This window comes from Asterias amurensis, chromosome 4 (genome assembly GCF_032118995.1).
Source record: "Asterias amurensis chromosome 4, ASM3211899v1".
NCBI lineage: Eukaryota > Metazoa > Echinodermata > Asteroidea > Forcipulatida > Asteriidae > Asterias > Asterias amurensis.
The window spans coordinates 17,904,413-17,923,008 of NC_092651.1; the positions used below are offsets into that span (position 1 = coordinate 17,904,413).

General features: G+C 37.6%; 2 protein-coding genes across 2 annotated transcripts in view; one reads left to right on the forward strand and one right to left on the reverse strand.

Moving 5' to 3' along the window:
• Positions 1–18,596, reverse strand: part of LOC139936693 (monocarboxylate transporter 2-like) — a 130,665-nt gene that overhangs the window by 102,387 nt on the left and 9,682 nt on the right. Inside the window, exon 2 of the mRNA XM_071931565.1 lies at positions 10,970–11,076. The gene's annotated coding sequence lies outside the window, so the exon portion shown is untranslated. The remainder of the gene's footprint in view (positions 1–10,969; positions 11,077–18,596) is intronic.
• Positions 12,376–18,596, forward strand: part of LOC139936691 (protein inturned-like) — a 45,147-nt gene continuing 38,926 nt past the window's right edge. The window contains exon 1 of the mRNA XM_071931562.1: positions 12,376–12,498. Within this exon, the coding sequence (XP_071787663.1) occupies positions 12,431–12,498 (68 nt within the window). The 5' untranslated portion in view covers positions 12,376–12,430. The remainder of the gene's footprint in view (positions 12,499–18,596) is intronic.

Genomic DNA, 18,596 nt, shown 5'->3' on the forward strand with positions numbered 1-18,596 from the left:
TTTATTTTTTTTACAAAAACAATGGAAATTTGACATTAGTTCAACCTGAAAATGTAAATAAAATCTTTTCAATTTGGCTGGTGAAGTGTGAAAATGTTTAGGTGGGATATCCATGGGGAGGGGAGGAGCCTTCCAAATGTAAAAAACAAAAAACAAACAAAATCCTTCAGAGATTTTTAGTCATAATATTTTGTCAACTAAGTTTCCAAGGTTTAATTTTAGAAATAATAAACATCAATAAAAACAAATACAAAAAAAGTAACAAACAACTCAAACTTCAAACAACTCTGTTGACTGTGACACTAAAGTTCGGCCATTTTTTAAATGTTGTTTTTTGTGTATGTAACCATTAACTATTCGACCCTTTAACAAACAAACCGGTGTCGTCAAATGACGCACAAACTTTCCAGAATATTTGTTTTTGTCGGGAAACAGTTTAATCATTCACACAATTGAAACAACAAATATCACAGGTCTAATTTTCTCGTCCATTTAGAATTGTCCACAGTGAGTGATTATGATTCGTTACCGTAATTGCTCTAAGGGGAAATGAGGTTCTCCTTTATATTATCATAACCTACGGGTTTGACATTTTGTCAGTTTCGAGAGTGCACGGATCATTTCTCCCACCGTTTGACAATCCTCAAACGTTTAAAGGGTACTTTTTGTACGACACAAAACACAAACATTCACATATTTACAAAAATGAATGTTGCAGAATTGGTAAGAAACAAAAATCGCGAAGATCACAGATTTACACAAACTAACACAGTCTAATGATGATGATAGCAGAAAACATACCTTGAAATATTTCTGTCTGAAATGTCATATTTGATGAGAAATAAATAATCGCGGTTGGAGTTAATCGCTCAGTGAGCGTTTTATTCATTTTTGTTTTGGCATTGATTCAATGCAAAATTTGTAATCGGTTTGTCACTATTCTCTCTTGACTCAGATGGCCGATCGATCTCAAACTTCTGCAGGTTGGTCGGTTTATGTATTTGCCTGATTACATAAAGTGCTTCACTGTCAGCAATGTCTTTGCTAGCAAAACCAATTTTGTAATGTTCCTTTAAACTTTCACGGTTTAAAAAAAACTGATGGTTAGAAAGTTTCCCTCAAATAATTACTTGCCGAGGTGCTCTAGTTTTTGAGAAGTTAATGAAACAATTTCACGCAAAAATTATGTTTCTCTGAGTGAGACGCACATTATTTTTGCGTGAAATAGCATTGACACAACTCTCCTAAAGTGAAACAAACAAATCTCGAAAACTTTGAACGTCTGTGGTCGAAATTTCTAAAAGTAATTTATGTTACATACATCTTCATTCACTCATGTCATGGTCAACAAATTTATTGACAAAAGGTATCAAAACCCCTTAAAGGGTCCACAGATTTACACTAAACTTACACAGTTTGAAGATAATGATAGTAAAAAGCTTCCCTGGAAATACTACGTGCTGAGGTGCTGTAGTTTTGGGGAAATTAGTAAAACAATTTCATGAAAATTATTTTCGTCTCATGAGACGAAAATTATTTTAATCATTTACAAACGTATTTTCATGACATTGTTTTACTCATTTCTCAAAAACTACAGCACCTCAGTAAGTAATATTTGAAGGGAAGCTTTCCACTATCATTAACTTCAAACCCTGTAAGTTTAATGTAAATCTATGAACATTTTGAAAAGGTACCCAAATCCTTTAAAGGTAAAGTATATCAATTCGTCATTGTTCGGCCTGGAACTGTTTCACTCTAGATTTTCAGTGGTTCTAAATATTGGCGAACTTATCCTCAGTAAATATTCATATGAAATAATATTAAAACCACGAAATTGGCATTCGAAAGAACACATAATTCACCGCTGCTTATAGCACAACGCTGACCGCGCACAACAACCCCTGGTCAAAACATTAAAACAAAAAGGGTGGGGGTCATTAAAAAAAACATGATATCAAAGGTTGGTTATTTATCTGTAGCGAGCTTATTTGGAAACAAGGGGATTTATATACGGTTACTCATTCTAAAACCAATCGTGCATATACTTTAATGCGCTTTGCATTGATAGCAATAAATCATTTGAAAACAAAATGATTAATACAAGTTTACTCGTCCAAAAAAAAACATGCCTACCTCACCTTGAAAGCGGTTTGCAATTGATGGCAATAAATTAGCTGGAACGAACTACAATTATGAGGTCTTTAACGCCATAATAATAGTTGATGTAATGGCTAATATTTGCATAACTACATTATCCTAAGTACATCAAGCACTAATGGCAAAGGGTGTGATGTCCATTTGTTTCATAATGTAAGAAGGGTTGCAGTATAGACCATGCGAGTCTTGCGCGTATTGAAACATTTGGGACCACTATGGTCACACATCTTCAACGTGTGGAAAGAAACAAACGAGAGCATAGAGGCACTGGACACCTTTGGTAATTGTCAAAGACCGCCATTCTCACTTGGTGTATCCCAACATATGGATGAAATAACAAATCAGTGAACATTTGGGCTCAATTTGTCATTTAAAATGCAAGAGGATAATGGCACAAAAACACCCTTGGTGCACATTATTATGTGCTTTCAGATGCCAATAAAATTTTTCAAGCCTGAAGTCTCAACCAGTTTAAGTGAGACCTATTTCTCAAAAACTCAATAGACTATCAACAGCTCTCCATTGCATGCTCAATGCTCGTTATCAAGTAAGTTGTTGTGCTAACAATTATTTTGAGTAATTACCAAAAGCGTCCAGAAACCATCCGATAGCCCGATGGCCAACTTGCACTGCCAAACAGCAGCCTAAAAACACATTTAGTTAATTACTCGTTAAGTTTGTATCAAAAACAGGTGAAACCCTTAACGATATGTCCCAGGACAAGCCAATTCATTTTAAAAGGTCGCGTTCTGTATTCTGGTTGGCTGAAACACGGTCACGTGGGATGAACTAATATAGGCTAGTGATCGCGCGCGCGTGTTTTGCGGGAATAGTACCAGAGCGGGCACTAGTCTTTGCAGATAGTGCCCGCGGTAACAGCGCCCTCTCTTGACTTGAACCGTGAACAAACTACAAAATTCGTTTTTCTGTTCTTATTTGACATTTTAAGACCGAGCTGTGTTATAAAACACATATTGACTGGCATAATTCGGTAACTAGTGTACGTCTGTTACCCCTCGGGCCTGTGAGTGACCAGAAGAGGGGCCTATTTCCCTCGGCCTTTGGCCTCGGGAAATAGGTCGCTCTTCTGGTCACTCAAAGTCCCTCGTGGGAATAGACGTATACTAGTTACCTCGTTGCCTGTCAATAATGTGTATAATAGGAACTCACAATCTGAGAAGGGTAACGCGGTAACGCTTCTCAGATTCAAACTTGGGGGCATAATACTGGTAAATTTTACAATACCCACATTATTTCGAAGTCAAACGTTTCTCAAAATGCTTTATACTAGAGAAAAATGATGTTAGCTTCTAGCAAATAATTTTGATTTCCAATCATTTTAAGTGTGAGAACACATACAATAACCAATAGTTTAGATTGCCATTGATTTTAAAGGCAGTGGCCACTATTGGTAATTACTCAAAATAGTTATTAGCATAAAACCTTTCTTGGTAACGAGTAATGGGGAGTGGTTGATAGTTTAAAACATTGTGAGAAACGGCTCCCTCTGAAGAAATGTAGTTTTCGAGAATGAAGTAATTTTCCGCGAATTAGCGAATTTGATTTCGAGACCTCAGAGGTCTCGAAATCAAGCATCTGACACGTATACCGCTTTGAAACCTTGCAATTATATATAATTTCCGGATTTGTGTCATCAATCTAAGTGTCTCGCTCGTTTTACAAAACGTTTTACCTCCAAATTTGTGTTGCTAAATGAACGAATAACATGGAGATGTTTTACTGCAAACATCATCAAGTAATTCATATCTCTGAGAAAGGTTGCCAGCTCGTGCGTGCACGCCTCCTGTCAATACGACAGCATTCAAAACGTGTCTCCATATAGTTTATCTTAGGGTTGTCTGTAAATACATTTCATTTGAAGTAACATTTGCACTGACATCTTAACTTAATCACCAATAAAGCATGTGCAAAAAGACAAAGCTTAAATTACAGCTCATTTCATGGTATCGTTATTACGAGGGGAACACAATGTGCACGTTCCAATGTTGATAATGCTGGTAATTGTCCGTCAATCAATGTGAAGAAACTGCATTGAGAAAGTATTACTCGGTACATTGTTTTAAGTTGTTTCACTGGTTACTTTGTTTAGTTTTTGTTGGTCTAAGAGTTCATTTTGCGAACGGTTACTTCTGTGCATGCTTCAGACCTCGTGAAATAACTATCAAACACACGAGAAACTCGTTAGAAGGAAAAATATAAACCGACAATGAACAGTTGAAGTTATTATATTGCTTTGTTGATTTGTTTGATGGTGTTTATATGCAAAACAAAACATGCATTTCTATGCAGGGTCTGACGTGAAACAAGGACCTTGTTCGAACTCATTACATGGCCTCGACAGTGACAACGGCTGGACGTTGCAGGTGCAGCCAATACCCATGATAGCCACAACCGAAGTAGCATTAACAATGCTTAAGATTCACCTATTGACCAAAAACTACCATGCGGCTGCAATTGTAGTTCAATTTGTAGCAAAACTATTATCCATGATTGTTTTAAACCATAACATTTTTTTTTCCTTTACCACTCCCCACCCTTTTTTTAAAACAACTTCCAACAAGTATCCTTTGCTCCTCGTTATGCTTTAATAGATATGTTGATGTTTGTACTTGTTAACTATGCCTCTGACGAAGTTCTGCTTTTGGGATCGAAAACTAATAAGACTATCACTCTACACAATTTATAGTCCTTTATCATTTGCTCCTCTTGTTGCTGTAAGAATGCTTGTGTGTGTTGATACTTAGTTTTCTGCCTCTGGCGAAGTTCCAGTTTGGATCGAAAGCTTAGGCCATAACCCCTATTAATATTTAACAAGAACAATATTGACATTGAAGAGGATCATAATGATCTGTAGGGTACTCCTGATTTGAAAATTCATTTGTTTTTGAGCTATGGCGAAGCTTTCCTCACGACAAAGGCATTCCGCCAGTGCAATCGGTTCCAATGCTGAATGGTTATGATTGGGACGTCGTGCAGCGGCCATACAAGGCATCACGCCATACCGTCTTGCCTGTAGTTTAACCACGGCCTGCCTGCCAAATTAACACCTTCACGCTTCACTTCGAGAGACACTGCATTGATGTGAAATCATGATCACTCCTAGTCTTGATTCCAAGACCTTCGCTTGGATTATTTCCCAGCCTCGTTACTATATGCATGGGCAGCGCGCCATACTCGTACTGCCCGCTGAGTTAGTATATTCTCGCGACCAATGGCCACCGCGCCGTATCGCCTGCTTGCTTTGCGCAAGTCAATTATTGGCTCGATTCTGAAATCAAGAGGAAAAGTGCGCCCTCTGCCGGGTTTATAACGTTTACGTTACGAGTATGAGATAGTGACGTATTGAACCAAGACTAGATCACTCCCCGTTGGGGGTAAATGAACGGAGATAGAGAGAGACAGGGGTGCCGTGGATCTGAGGGTCGAGTCGGTCACTTGATCATGATTAACCTCTCTAGCCGGTGTAAATGATACGAGTGGTTGCATCGAGTGGCCAGACAATGTGATACCAAAGGGCTATTTGCCCACAGAACGCGATTCCTATTGCTTCAAAAATCACACATTCACACCTCTCCCATAACAGGGTGAAAGAAGAAGATTCAATTACTGACAAGGTTAGGTTAGTAAGGTGGGATGGAGATTGTCACTTATGGGGAGGACGGGGTCGATACAGGAGAGAAGCAATGCCACGAGACAAACCATAGAGTATGTCATTTCTCTCTGGACAAACCATGCACTTATCGTGTCTAACAAACCGTCATACACAACACTCTCCTAATCTAAACGTATAAATAAATCCATATTCAGTGAAGTCGGATAACCTTTCTATATTATGATGTATAATGTTAAGGCTGAATATTGTACATATACAATGTTTGTGTTACCCTTCGCCTTGGTAATTGGGTATGTTCCTTTTGGAATAAAACAATAAATCAAATCAAATCAAATAAATTATTTACTCCTGGAAAAAAAATATTCATTCCTGTTCATGTGATAAAATCAGCACTTTGAAAAAACAACTTGTCGGTTATAGATATATGCTGTTATGTTAATAAGTATGTTAACAAATCAAGATCGGCAGCTAATCAAGTCATGTCTTATAATAACTTTTGTAATTTGTACGCTTTTTTCTCGATTAAAAAAGAGTTACTTACTAATTTTTATATGATAATTCAGTTTAACTTGTTTATGTTTTTCGAGCGTTCCAGCCTTTCGCAAACAACTTCTGCATCGATGGAGAAATATTGATATTAGTATAAAAATTTGTATTAGGCTATGTTTAGTTCCAGGTGAGCCTCAGGATAAGAATCTTAAGATACACTAGAGTGAGCAATTGCCAGACCATGGGGAATGAGACTTTTTATGAGTGAAAACAAACCACGAGTATTTGAAGGGAAGATCCATCTATGGTTTGGGAAGGATGAGTTCATTCACATCCTCTAGCTTTCAATAAACACGGCACTGCACAACACGAATGTCATCATAAATATGGTGGTATCGCTGTGAAAACAACGGACAGTTTACTTGTTGTCTGGTATTTTGAACACAAGTTTTTCACTGTTCTTTTTTTTTACTGCAATCATGTAAAGACGTCCTGTTATTCTGGTATGATTTAAGCCAACAAATATCTCTCCAGGAGATATTGTATTTCAAATTGTCTGTAAAATTTACATTTGTTGTATGTATATTTTAAAAGTAATTATTTTTTCTGTCTCTGTGGTACCGATAGTTCCATGTCTCTACTGTTGTTTTTCCATGTTTGCTGATGTCTCTGTATATTTGTTTTTATTCTAATATCTGTATATTTGTTTTTATTCTAATATCATTGTGATCAAGGGTCCCCAATTAGTGTACTAGCATGGGGTTTCCCTTTTGCACCACAATGTGTTCTGATGTTTGTTTAATGAAGGAAACAAACAAAACTAGACTAAAACAAACTATACATGAATATAAGAATCAGAATGTTTACAGGGTGAAACTTATCAATTTCGTTGTCAACGATTTCCACTCTTTTACCGTTAACTAGGTATACGCGGCTTGGAAACGTGATTATGATAGTCCCTTCAAAAACCATAAGACTGTTTGGCGACAGAATCAAAATCAATATTGTTGACGCTCTTTTATATGCAATATTAATAAGATCATGCAGTAGACGGCATTGTGAAGCTGTTGCCAAATGCAATAATTTACTCTTTCGGATGGTTGGTTATAGCACTTTTGTTCACAGTAGAGTAAACATTTCCATGGGTATATGCATCACATGGAAACGTATAATCTGCTTGGAATTTGAAGTATTTGATTTTTTTTTTTTACGCACGTCTGCGCTCTTGGTGTTTCTATTAGCAAATAATGGTGGATTGTTAATCTCGCCTAACATTTCCTTTCCTACATTCTCATCTCTGAACCTGGCAAGACTAACCCGGGAAATGTGTACACAACTAATTCGTTTTAAGATGAAAAGGAGAGACAGTTTACATTAATTCTCATTTTGAATGCCTTTAGATGGCAGACTGCGGACGCAACCTGACTCTTTCCATTGAAAATTATTCGCAAGACGTCGCGAATTTAATAAATCTAAAGTCGACGCGTCGCCTGTAGATTTATTAATGACTTCGTCAAAATAAAATAGTGGCGTTACAATGGTTTCTTATAATAAATAGATTTCAAGCCTGTATAGACCGTATTGAATAACCCCTTTGTTTCTTTTTTTTCCTTTTAAAGTATTTTCTGTTTAAACAGCTCTATGAAATTTGCCCCATCAGGTTACAATCATGCCATTAACCATATGTTTTTTTTTTTTATGTTGTAAGCACAATTTGTGTTTTACATACAATAGGTCATTACCGTCTGTATCGTCTGTATAAGATACACTCGAGAACAAGTTCGGGTATTGAGTTATAACACTTGAGGAGTCAAGCAGCCTACTACAAACGACTTGTAGTTGAGTACGTTCTTATAGGATAAATAAGTACGAAATCAAATGCAGACTCAGCCAACATTTGCATCTTGCAGTCAGGGTGATTTTGCCAACAATCAGGGAGAGATATTAGGAATTAAAATTAACATATAGGGGAAAGGTTTCCATAATCAGGGGATGTTTTAAAGATGTTCACCAGAACATGATTGGATTATTATTCCAAGAACTTCCTTTGGAATCAGAAAGACATGGCATTTATGTTATGGTTTGAACACGTGGACTGACTGCAAAGTATATACCATATCAGTATATAATGGGGTTCATGTTGTGTAAAGCACCAAAACCTATACACCAGCTTCATGCTAATCAAACACCCTTACACTGCAAAAACTGGGGTGTCCAAATTGCACCATGGGTGTTGTCACATATAGATAGAAACAAAATATAAAAAACACTTATTTCTGCTAAGACAACAACATCAGTGTTATTGGTTATCTCTTGGGTTTATGATATCCAACAAAGTGTGTGTCAGTTAACACCCCATTTTAAGAGGAGTACCCCCGCTTCATCCAATTTAATTCAGTACTCACAATCAGAAAAGACAGCATCATGAGGACACAAAGATTAAACATGACTTTAAGTGCCTTTAAGACAGCGAATGCAGCTCAAACCAATCATTAAAGGCAGATACTTGACTAGAGAATGATGAAGTTTAAAGCATTTCCAGGGCGCCACAGCAATAATTACATTGCCGTGTGCGACGACCTACCGGGCAAATCACCATTAATATTAGTTTTCAAAATCCCGTTTCATCTATGTTATTTCTTTCCTCTAACGACAGTGCATATATACATACTCGGTGATTGCAGAACCCGATGTTGATTTGATGTCAAATCTTGCATGACACATGACATTTCGCCCAAGGATGACGAAGGCCAATATAGTTTTTTTTTTTTTCATGTGACTCAACGCAGCGAACATTGTCTACTTATTAATGTGACATCCCCTTCAATAAAAGGTCTCGGATTACTAAACTGCCAAGAAAAACATCAATATTTTATTTTATTTTACTTATGAAGGCCTTTAATTTCTGAGATCAAGAGAAAGGCCCAAAATGAAGAAAAACACGATAACAAGTTAATTAATACTGTTAATTTTTGCATCAAATAATGCACTCAATTGTGGTCAATGATGACCCCATTGGAAAAAAAATACAAGGACCTTGGAAACTACACAAAAACTGTGTTCTTTTCACAAGGACTGTTATTATTTCACAATTTTACAGCCCTGCTTCATTTAAGTAAGGGACCCTTGATATACTGTTCTCGTGTGAAAGGGGCTATAGTTAACGTTGTAACGTATGCAAAACCTCTTTTGGGGGTTGTCCTGTTGAAAAATTAGTGGCACCAATGCAATGACCTTGGGCATAGAGAATATTGCACCCGTTGCCTTTATCAAGTAGGCCTAGGTATTGATTTGAACAAACGACTATGGATCAAATCCAGATTGTAGATTAAGGTCAACTCAACAGAACTATGAAGCGGTATATTTCATGAAACGTTTTTTTTTGAAATACTAACGTACTAATACTATATTGTATTTTTTTTAACTAAAAGGGTTTGCGCAGTGTTTTACAAAATACTAATATCGCCAGGTGGCGCGCTTTCGTGACGCAGACCTATAGGCACCGAATTAGAGAGCAATTAGAGAGGTCTGGTTCCGAGTGATTGTAAAGTGTTGTATAGTAAACATACAAGTTGGTTGACAAGGTCTGGGGTTTAAGCACGGCGGACTAATATTATATGACTTTAAATTGGATATAACAAATATACGAAATGAATCCCATGGGGTTTTGTTACCGTCAGCAGGGGGCATTAAACTGCAGTTTGCCAACAATAGAAAGAAAGAAGAACACAGCTGAGAAACCAAAAACATGGCAGTACTGATTCTTTGTGTGATGCAGTGTATATCATTGCAATCTGCATCGTCTGAAACTCCAATCTTGAAATAAAAGGCAATGATTTCTTTTTTAATAGGGCCTTTTTTAAGGTTACCTCTTTGCATCTGCGGGGAAATTTAAACAGTGTACCAATACATTTTACAGGGCAACAGAAAAGCAACGATAACGGATTTGACATGGTTCTTTGTGACGAGCAGGTTTTCTCCAAATTATTACACAACCAAGGATGATAGAACCTGCGTCTATTAGACTTGAAATAAAAACAGCCGTCGTGTTTGCTTCTTGCCCGCTCGCTAATCAAACAAAGAGGGCGCTTTGATGTTATAGCAGCACCAACCGGCTCGCGGGAGGAGTTCAGAAGAAATTAGTTTAGACTTTGTTTCAACACAATCTACGGTGCAAGTTTGAAATCTTATCCATTGTTTTGTTTGTTTATGAGCTTGCTCAACACGGGGATGACTTGATGATGTTTGTCATACTGCTGGATAAAATGGGTATCTAATTCACCAATATTTCCAGTGACAAGAAGTGGGGGCTTGTTTATGTTTGGTGACGGGCTAAATAAAATACTGCGAAATGTGCGTATTATGCTACCATCTAAAGTCCCACACACAGTATTCTCCAGTATTCTGATCTCCCTGGTCAACACAAAATAGCCACATTTATGCTGGGGACCAGAATAAACTCCGCACTCATATTATTAATCATATCCACTCAATTAATATACGGTACCCATTCCAAATAATATGTTTGTTATGTAATAGTAATACAACAGAACACCTCCACGAACAATAATCGTACTTCTGATGCACCAGCCTTCGGTAAAAATGGACTTCAACAGGTGCAAAATTCCACCAAACGCACGTTGTGTACTACCAAACTGAACTGCGTTCAGGTGATTTGCAAGGACTAACCTGTTTCATATTTCACTTCCGGAGTTTCCGAGTCTTGCTGAGATGCTCCGAGGCTTGCACCGGGCGACAGAGGGCGGCAAAGGGCGAAACTATCCGAACGCAATCACCTGTTGACAGACAACATCACACAATTTTTTTTTTAATGAGAGTTCTAACGTTAGACAAGATAACCCGTGATCACCTGTTTTTACCCCCAAAAACACAGAGCCCGGGCTTTATGCAGGCGCAAAATGTACATAGCACAAATGACGAAAGCAAACAATCTTCCTATGTACATTATTTTTGTGAAAACTGACTGTATACGACTAATTGTCAACTTTTGGCATGAACAGTGGCACTTCTAAAGACTTACTTTTAAATATCTTCGTTCTTTTTTTTTTTTTTAACAAAATGTAAAACTTCCCATACGTCCAATGTAGTATAAATATTATGCCTGCCACAAAATACTTAAGCATGTACAAGGTGAAATTATCTTTATCTAGGGAAACGGACTGATTGTTTATTTGTTCGTTTGTTTCTGTCTGTTTTTGGTGTTGGGTGTTTGTTTGGCTGATTGTTTGGTGAGGGTGTTGTGTGTTTGTCTCTTTATTTGTTTGGTTTTGGGGTTTTGTTGTTATGTTTGTGACTGATGCTTTTTGTATTGTTGGGGTGTCTGGAGGTTAAAGATAAGTATCACTGATAAATTAGCGGCTTTTAACATGCAGCAAACTGGGTTTTTTTTACACAGTTTGTGTGAAGTAATTTTTCACTGCACTGTCACGCTATATACCGTTGGTTCATTTACATGATTTTTTTAACACAACCACCACGGTCAAACATTTGAAATATTTGAAAAAGGGAAATAAAGTTGTGGTTTTTTATTAGTCGTGGGAACCGAGATCAGTATTTGATGGCACGGACTTTTCTTTAATCGATTGTCAATTCGTATTAACATCACCGACTTATGGGTCGAATTCACAGGCATAAAAAGGGGGAAGTACAAAGTCAGGTTGATCACAAGGTAGGGACCATCCGGTTGAGGGTGCTGAAAACAATCTTGAATTCCAACAGGGATGGATTATTATTATTACGTCTCCGCGTGTCAGATTCGATCACATCATCCACCGTCAAATTAACATCAGGTAAAAAGAAATGTTGAGAGGAGTTTCTCCCAGCTCACTCAATCATTTAGCCCACGCCTGTATACAAACACATACACAAAAGACACCACACCATTGGAACGGTTCAGACAAGGGAGTTATTTTGATTTGTTGACGGCACCAAACTACGCATCATCGCGCACCATGACAAAAGGGGGATCATCAGCCCATGGGCCGGTGAGCAGAGCGGTCAATACACAGAGAGCTCGGTCAAGCGTCCCAAGGCGAAGGCTGCTACATGTGGTTTTTTTTTTAGCAGGGATTGTGACAGGTCTTGCTCTATATGGTTTAATATTCCACTCAAGTAACAAACTCTACCAGAATGAGGAATCTGAGTATGTGTTCCGAAGAGAGTAATGAGGGAAATCTGGAGCGGAATGAACTTTACAGGTGAGTTTTTTTCTTTACAAGAAGTTGTCCAACAATTTTGCTCGAGCAGCTCAGGATACCTGAAGATGCCTGAAGGCAGAGTCTATATAAGTTCTACCTCCATGGTTCTATGAATGATGAACAGCTTAGAGGTAACGTATACACTATCTCAAAGCGGCAGGTACCTATCTCGAAGACGGTCAGAGCATACTGATCGAACGTCGAGTCGTATACCCACCAGTTCTTTTCAGAAACAACTACTCAAAAGGAGATAATATTCACATATGGTGTTACTGCAAGCCTTTATTTGTAGTTATCGCAAAGCTTCAAGTGTTTTCCCTTGTCAGTTTCGAGATTCATCTGTCAAACAAGTTAAAAACACCAAACAAAGTTGCATGGACATTTAATTTTAGTATAAGTTATGGTTTTTGATAATTTGCGGTAACACCACGCGTGTATCTAATTTGCTAAGAAGATCATGTTTTTCTTTTATTCATTACTGCTTATTACTACTGCTTTTACGACCTGCTTATTAAGTACTACCTGGGGAAGTATGAAATCGGCTGGGACTACTAATTTTGCTTAGTGGGTGGAAGGAACTTCACGTTATTGTATTCTCTGCCGCGGAGTGAGTTCTTAATTGGTCTCAATGTTCCCATTAGCCTACAATATGACCATGTCGTGGGCGCTAACTACGACTGGAGCAGACTGATCGAAGCATTGAGACCAATAACAACTCACTCTGCGGCAATGGACTAACAAAGTTTCCCGTCTGCCGTCATCATAAGCGAAAGTAGTGGTCCCAGCCGATTGCCTACCTCCCCTGACAGATAGTTCTTAAAAAAATAATCCACGCCGTACTGTTGGGTATGCAGTTACCGCAAACCGAAGGTACATTATGTATAAGAAGAAGTTGTTATATTGTACAACCTGTTTGAGCAACCATTCACAAACTTACCGCTCCTAATTGAATATATCGTTGCACTGTCTAATTTGTTTTGCAGTTGCATCAACTTTAAGCAGTTGCATCATCTGTGGAAAGTTGTAAAAACAAGTTCCACGGTATACACAAGTTTGTAGCTTGTAAACCAAGTTTCTATCGACTTCTTTCCCTTTTGAGAACCCATCGCCAAAACTAACTTTCAACTAAATTTCCACCTTTACCACCTCGCCTACTTCAAAGGCCCGATGATGACCCAGGATAACAGATCAATCTGTCAACACTGAAGGTCATTCTTTTCATCCAAAAATTAATAATGCGTATAAAGCCTTCAGTGGGTTAACAATGGATGAGCCGATATGCCGACTATTACTCCTCACTGTTGTGAAGCCTTGACTTCTAAACTTTAGTATTTCCTGCGATGTTTAACAACAAACCCTCATTCGGAAATGCCATTGAGAAGTGCAGGGCCCAAAATGCTGCATAAATCAAATTATATTCAAACATTTTGACGGCATAACCCTTTTCACCTTTAAAAATAGACTTTTGATTATGATATGACCATCACAACGCAATTTTGCTTTTTAAAAATGAACAAGCGAGAATATTCATTATTTAGATTAAGTCATGAAGTCAATGCAATACTGGTAAATTTGTAACTAAATTAAAAGCATAAAGGTAATTCATTTGTACTATATAAGAGAATGGCCATCCTTCTTTTCCGCACGCCATTTTGCTTTTGTAAGACTATTTTGACATTATTTTGTGATTCATCATTGCGTTCGTTTTGTAGTCTACTGGTTAAAAGGTCCAGTAAAAGTATGTTATCGTAAACTTTGTTTATTTGTCCTGATGGATTTTTCCTCCAGTATACGATCGAAAAAATTGACAGTGATGATTGAGATCGAATGATTTATTGATCCTGTAGAAATGTTCAACCTATAAAAACTTGAAAAACGCATGTGTCTGACATTGATGACAGTCGTCATGGACCATTAGATTTATGGCATTGTAAAGCACTTGGGTGTAGTTTCCATTGTCTGAAGCAACATTTTAACCATAGAAAGAATGAATTTCTATGCAGTTGTCGACATGCTTTTACCCAACATTTCCAGGTGCATTTCAAAAGACATTGATACCTTATGGCAGATGTTTACACAAAATTCTAAAAGCTTGACATACTTTGAACAACCTTTACATAAAGTACACTTTCATTGCAATCATTTTCGAGGTCTGATGAAACACCAAGCAGATAGTCCCAGCATTTGGGTTCTTTAATATATTTTAGTTACAATCCTGCTTCAGTTTCAGCCATTTTGGCAGGGTTGTATATTGACCTAGAATTGAGACCGGACCCATTGTGAATCCGGGCTAAATGTGACCCGGAAGTTTTTAGGGTGTACATACATCTATAGGTGTTACAGACACTGGACACCTTTGGTAATTGTCAAAGACCAGTCTTCTCATCTCAACATGAGCACAAAATAACAAACCTGTGAAAATTTGAGCTCAATTGGTCGTCGAAGTTGCGAGAGAACAATCGAAGAAATAACGCCCTTGTTGCACAACATGTGTGCTTTCAGCTGCTTGATTTCGAGACCTCAAAATCAAATTCCGAGGTCTCGAAATCAAATTCAAATGTTTAAGTGAGAAATCACTTCTTTCTATAAAATAAAAATAAAATGCTACTTAACAGGGAGCTGTTTCTCACAATGTGTTATACTATCAACAGCTCTCCGTTACTCGTTACCAAGTAAGGTTTTACGCTAAAAATTATTTTGAGTAATTACCAATAGTGTCCAGTGCCTTTAAACATCTTCTTTTTAAATAATCGCGTACTTTTCTATGAATGTGTTTGTGTCATGTCCAACTATATAAAACTGTTTTGAGAGTCGATATTTCTCTCGTGCACTAACGTGCAACTTTGGGAAAGTTTGTAACCATTCTTAAAGGCAGTGGACACTATTGGTATTTACTCAAAATAATTTTTGGCATAAAACCATACTTGGTAACAAGTAATGGGGATAGGTTGATAGTATAAAACATTGTAAGTAGCAGCTCCCTTCTGAAGTGACGTAGTTTTGGAGAAAGGAGTAATTTTCCACGAATTTGATTTCGAGACCTCAAGTTTAGAACTTGAGGTCTCGAAATCAAGCATCAGAAAGCACACAACTTCGTGTGACAAGGGTGTTTTTTTCTTTCATAGTTATCTCGCAACTCCGACGACCGATCGAGCAAAAATTTTCACAGGTTTGTTATTTTATGCATATGTTGAGATACACCAAGTGAGGAGACTGGTCTTCGACAATTACCAATAGTGTAAACTGTCTTTAAAATTAATAACAATAAAAACCTTTGGTAGCCTTTTATAAGCCTACAGCAGTTTTCGATATCGGCCTAAGGCATTTTGAGAAACGATTCACGTCGAAGTAAAGGGTAGTTTTGTAAAAAATATAACAGTTTTTACGCCCCAAAATTTGAATCTGAGAAATGCTTTTTAGATCGTGTAGTCCTTTTACAATTAGGGGGTTGTTCCTCCTGCATGCGTGGACAAATCGCTCCGGATTTTAAGCGATATCATAGCGAAAAACGCGATTAAACTTTCGGCTAGTTGTGATACATCTAAATTTATACAGGACTAAAAACTATCGAATGGTTCCAACAACCAAAGGTACTTACTGTTCCTTTGAGGACTTTAAATGCAGATTTGTTTCATGCGAAGGTAATATTCGTCAAACAGTGTACATCAAAACTAGCGGTGCCATAGTTTTTATTGTACAATGATGTATCAGTGTATTGGCTTGCGGTAACCCAAGGAGAAATTGTAATGCATTATATTAGTAATAATTACTACCTCGCAGTTGACTTTTCGGAACTTGTTTTTTTAGTGGTTTACTCTTTGTTTGACACCTAGCCTACTTTATAGGTAGGGTTCAACGTGGCCACAACATGTCTCATGGCCGAGCGGTTAACCGGGTTCAAGCACTGATGTTTGATCAACGGGGTGTGGGTTCGGATCCCGGTCTAACGGCGAGGCTTCGAATTGAAGATACCCAAGCCTACATCCGTATGGACTGTGAAATGGGTAACCCTGTTTCAGCCCTAGGAGTGGGTGGCAATGGCCTTGAAAAACAATAATTGCAGCCCACACCTTGAAGTGGCCTCCGGCCTTGTGTGTCAGGCGACTTGCATTAAAAAATTAAAATATAAAAAAAAATTAAAAATGTCAGTGATATCTGTGGAAATGCGTGAACTGGTCATTTATTTACGGACGATCCCACTCACTTGATTGTGGTGGTCATTAAAAATATTTATTTCAATTTCAATTCACTTTATTATCCACGATGGGAAGTTCATTTTGGCCTTTTTTACAACAAATTGACAAAATTTATGGGCTATGAGATAAAAATTACCTGAAACAAAATAAGCACTTTTATCGATATAGAAATATAAATGTTGTGAACCTATCTTGCTATTCACATTACACAGATATTAATATGTTGAATTTACCTCTATGTCACAGATACTTACACAGTACAGTTTCTTGAAGAAGAAAAAAGTAAATGTCATGCGAGAACGCTGAAAAAGATTGCTTTTTAAAGAAAACTCAAACGGATACGCTTTCATCGGTTGGAATGACCCCCTAAATAAATGGGGCACCCCGATGTGCCCCGCGAAAAAATGTAGTTCTTCACTCTTTGAAAAGTTCTTACGTGACTATGTTTGTGCCCTCTGTACTATCGTGGAATTCGCTCTAAATACAATACAGGTTAAACACCTTTGCTTTCCATTCTTCAACCAAAAATGACACGTAATACATATGACACATATTGATTGCGATCAGCTGATGTACAACAAGTTCACAGTTAATATTTGAATAAGGCCTTAAGTTGCCATTGTAAAAAAAAAATGTTTTTCAAACATGCTTATTCAAAAAAGTATAGAATCTATTTATCAAAAGCCGTCTGGGTTGCACGTATGCGTTTTCAAAATGACAATCCAATAATAGGAAAAAGGTTACTCTTCCCCCTCATTTATCACAGTCTGTGTTGAAAAAATGGGGTTTATTTCATTGCAACAAAGACCACGACATACCAATAAATACACCCGAAAGCCAAATACTATTTTACCCTGCAAACTTACCGGGGACAAATACTTTCAGCACTTATGCCCTTTGGCGACGTTTATACAGCTCAGTATTGTTGTTCAGGGGTTACAATGAGCTTTGATCAAATGCAGAGGAGAGGAGTTGCCTATAGTTTGGCTGTGGTGATTTACCCACTCCCTCCCTCCCATTAAAGGCACTGGAAACAATGAGTAATTAGTGATGAGTAATGAGTACAATGAGTAACATATGCATAAAATAACAAACATGTGAAAACTTGAGCTCAATTGGTAGTCGAAGTTGCGAGATAATATTGAAAGAAAAACACACTTGTTGCAAAACTTGGTGTGTTTTCAATTAAAGGCTTCAGGCCTGAAGTGTCTTTGTTTGGGTGGGAAATTACCTCTTTCTCAAAAGCAAGCTCTTCAGAGGGAGCCGTTTCTCACAATGTTTGTTACTGAGTACGTTTTTACTATAACAAATTACTATATTTTGAGTAATTACCAATAGTATCAAAGGCCTTTAAAATCACGAGCTTTGTTTTGTATGTAAATATCACGGTTTGTTTTTAAAATGTTGTTTTAATATGTTTTGTGATACATTAATGTCACCATGGTTTTAAGCTTTTAAGTCTGGATACGATGCGGTTAAGACAATGGAAATAGTAATGTCAGCATGTGCGGACCGCGGCACTCGCTGCTTGGTTTTAAACCTTTCCAAAACCTATTGCTTCAAAAATACCCGGCAGTTTTTAAGTTCGCTAACCGCCAGGCATTCGATTCTGATGTATTACCTTTCCACCCTGCCCCAGATATAGTCGAGGAAGGAGCTTTTATAGAAATTATGAACCGTCATCCTAAACATTAATCATCCATTGTCGTTGGACGGTTAAAGAATTCTTGCAATCCACACCTGACAGCAAGAATGGATTTATTATAGACTGTATGATGTCGGGGTTATCACCATGTAGACATGGTGTTTGTCACGTACGGTCGTTTTCACCATCCCGATCCATCTTTTCTCACAAAATGAAAAGGTGTGAAAACAAAACAACAAAAGACAACAAAACGCCGT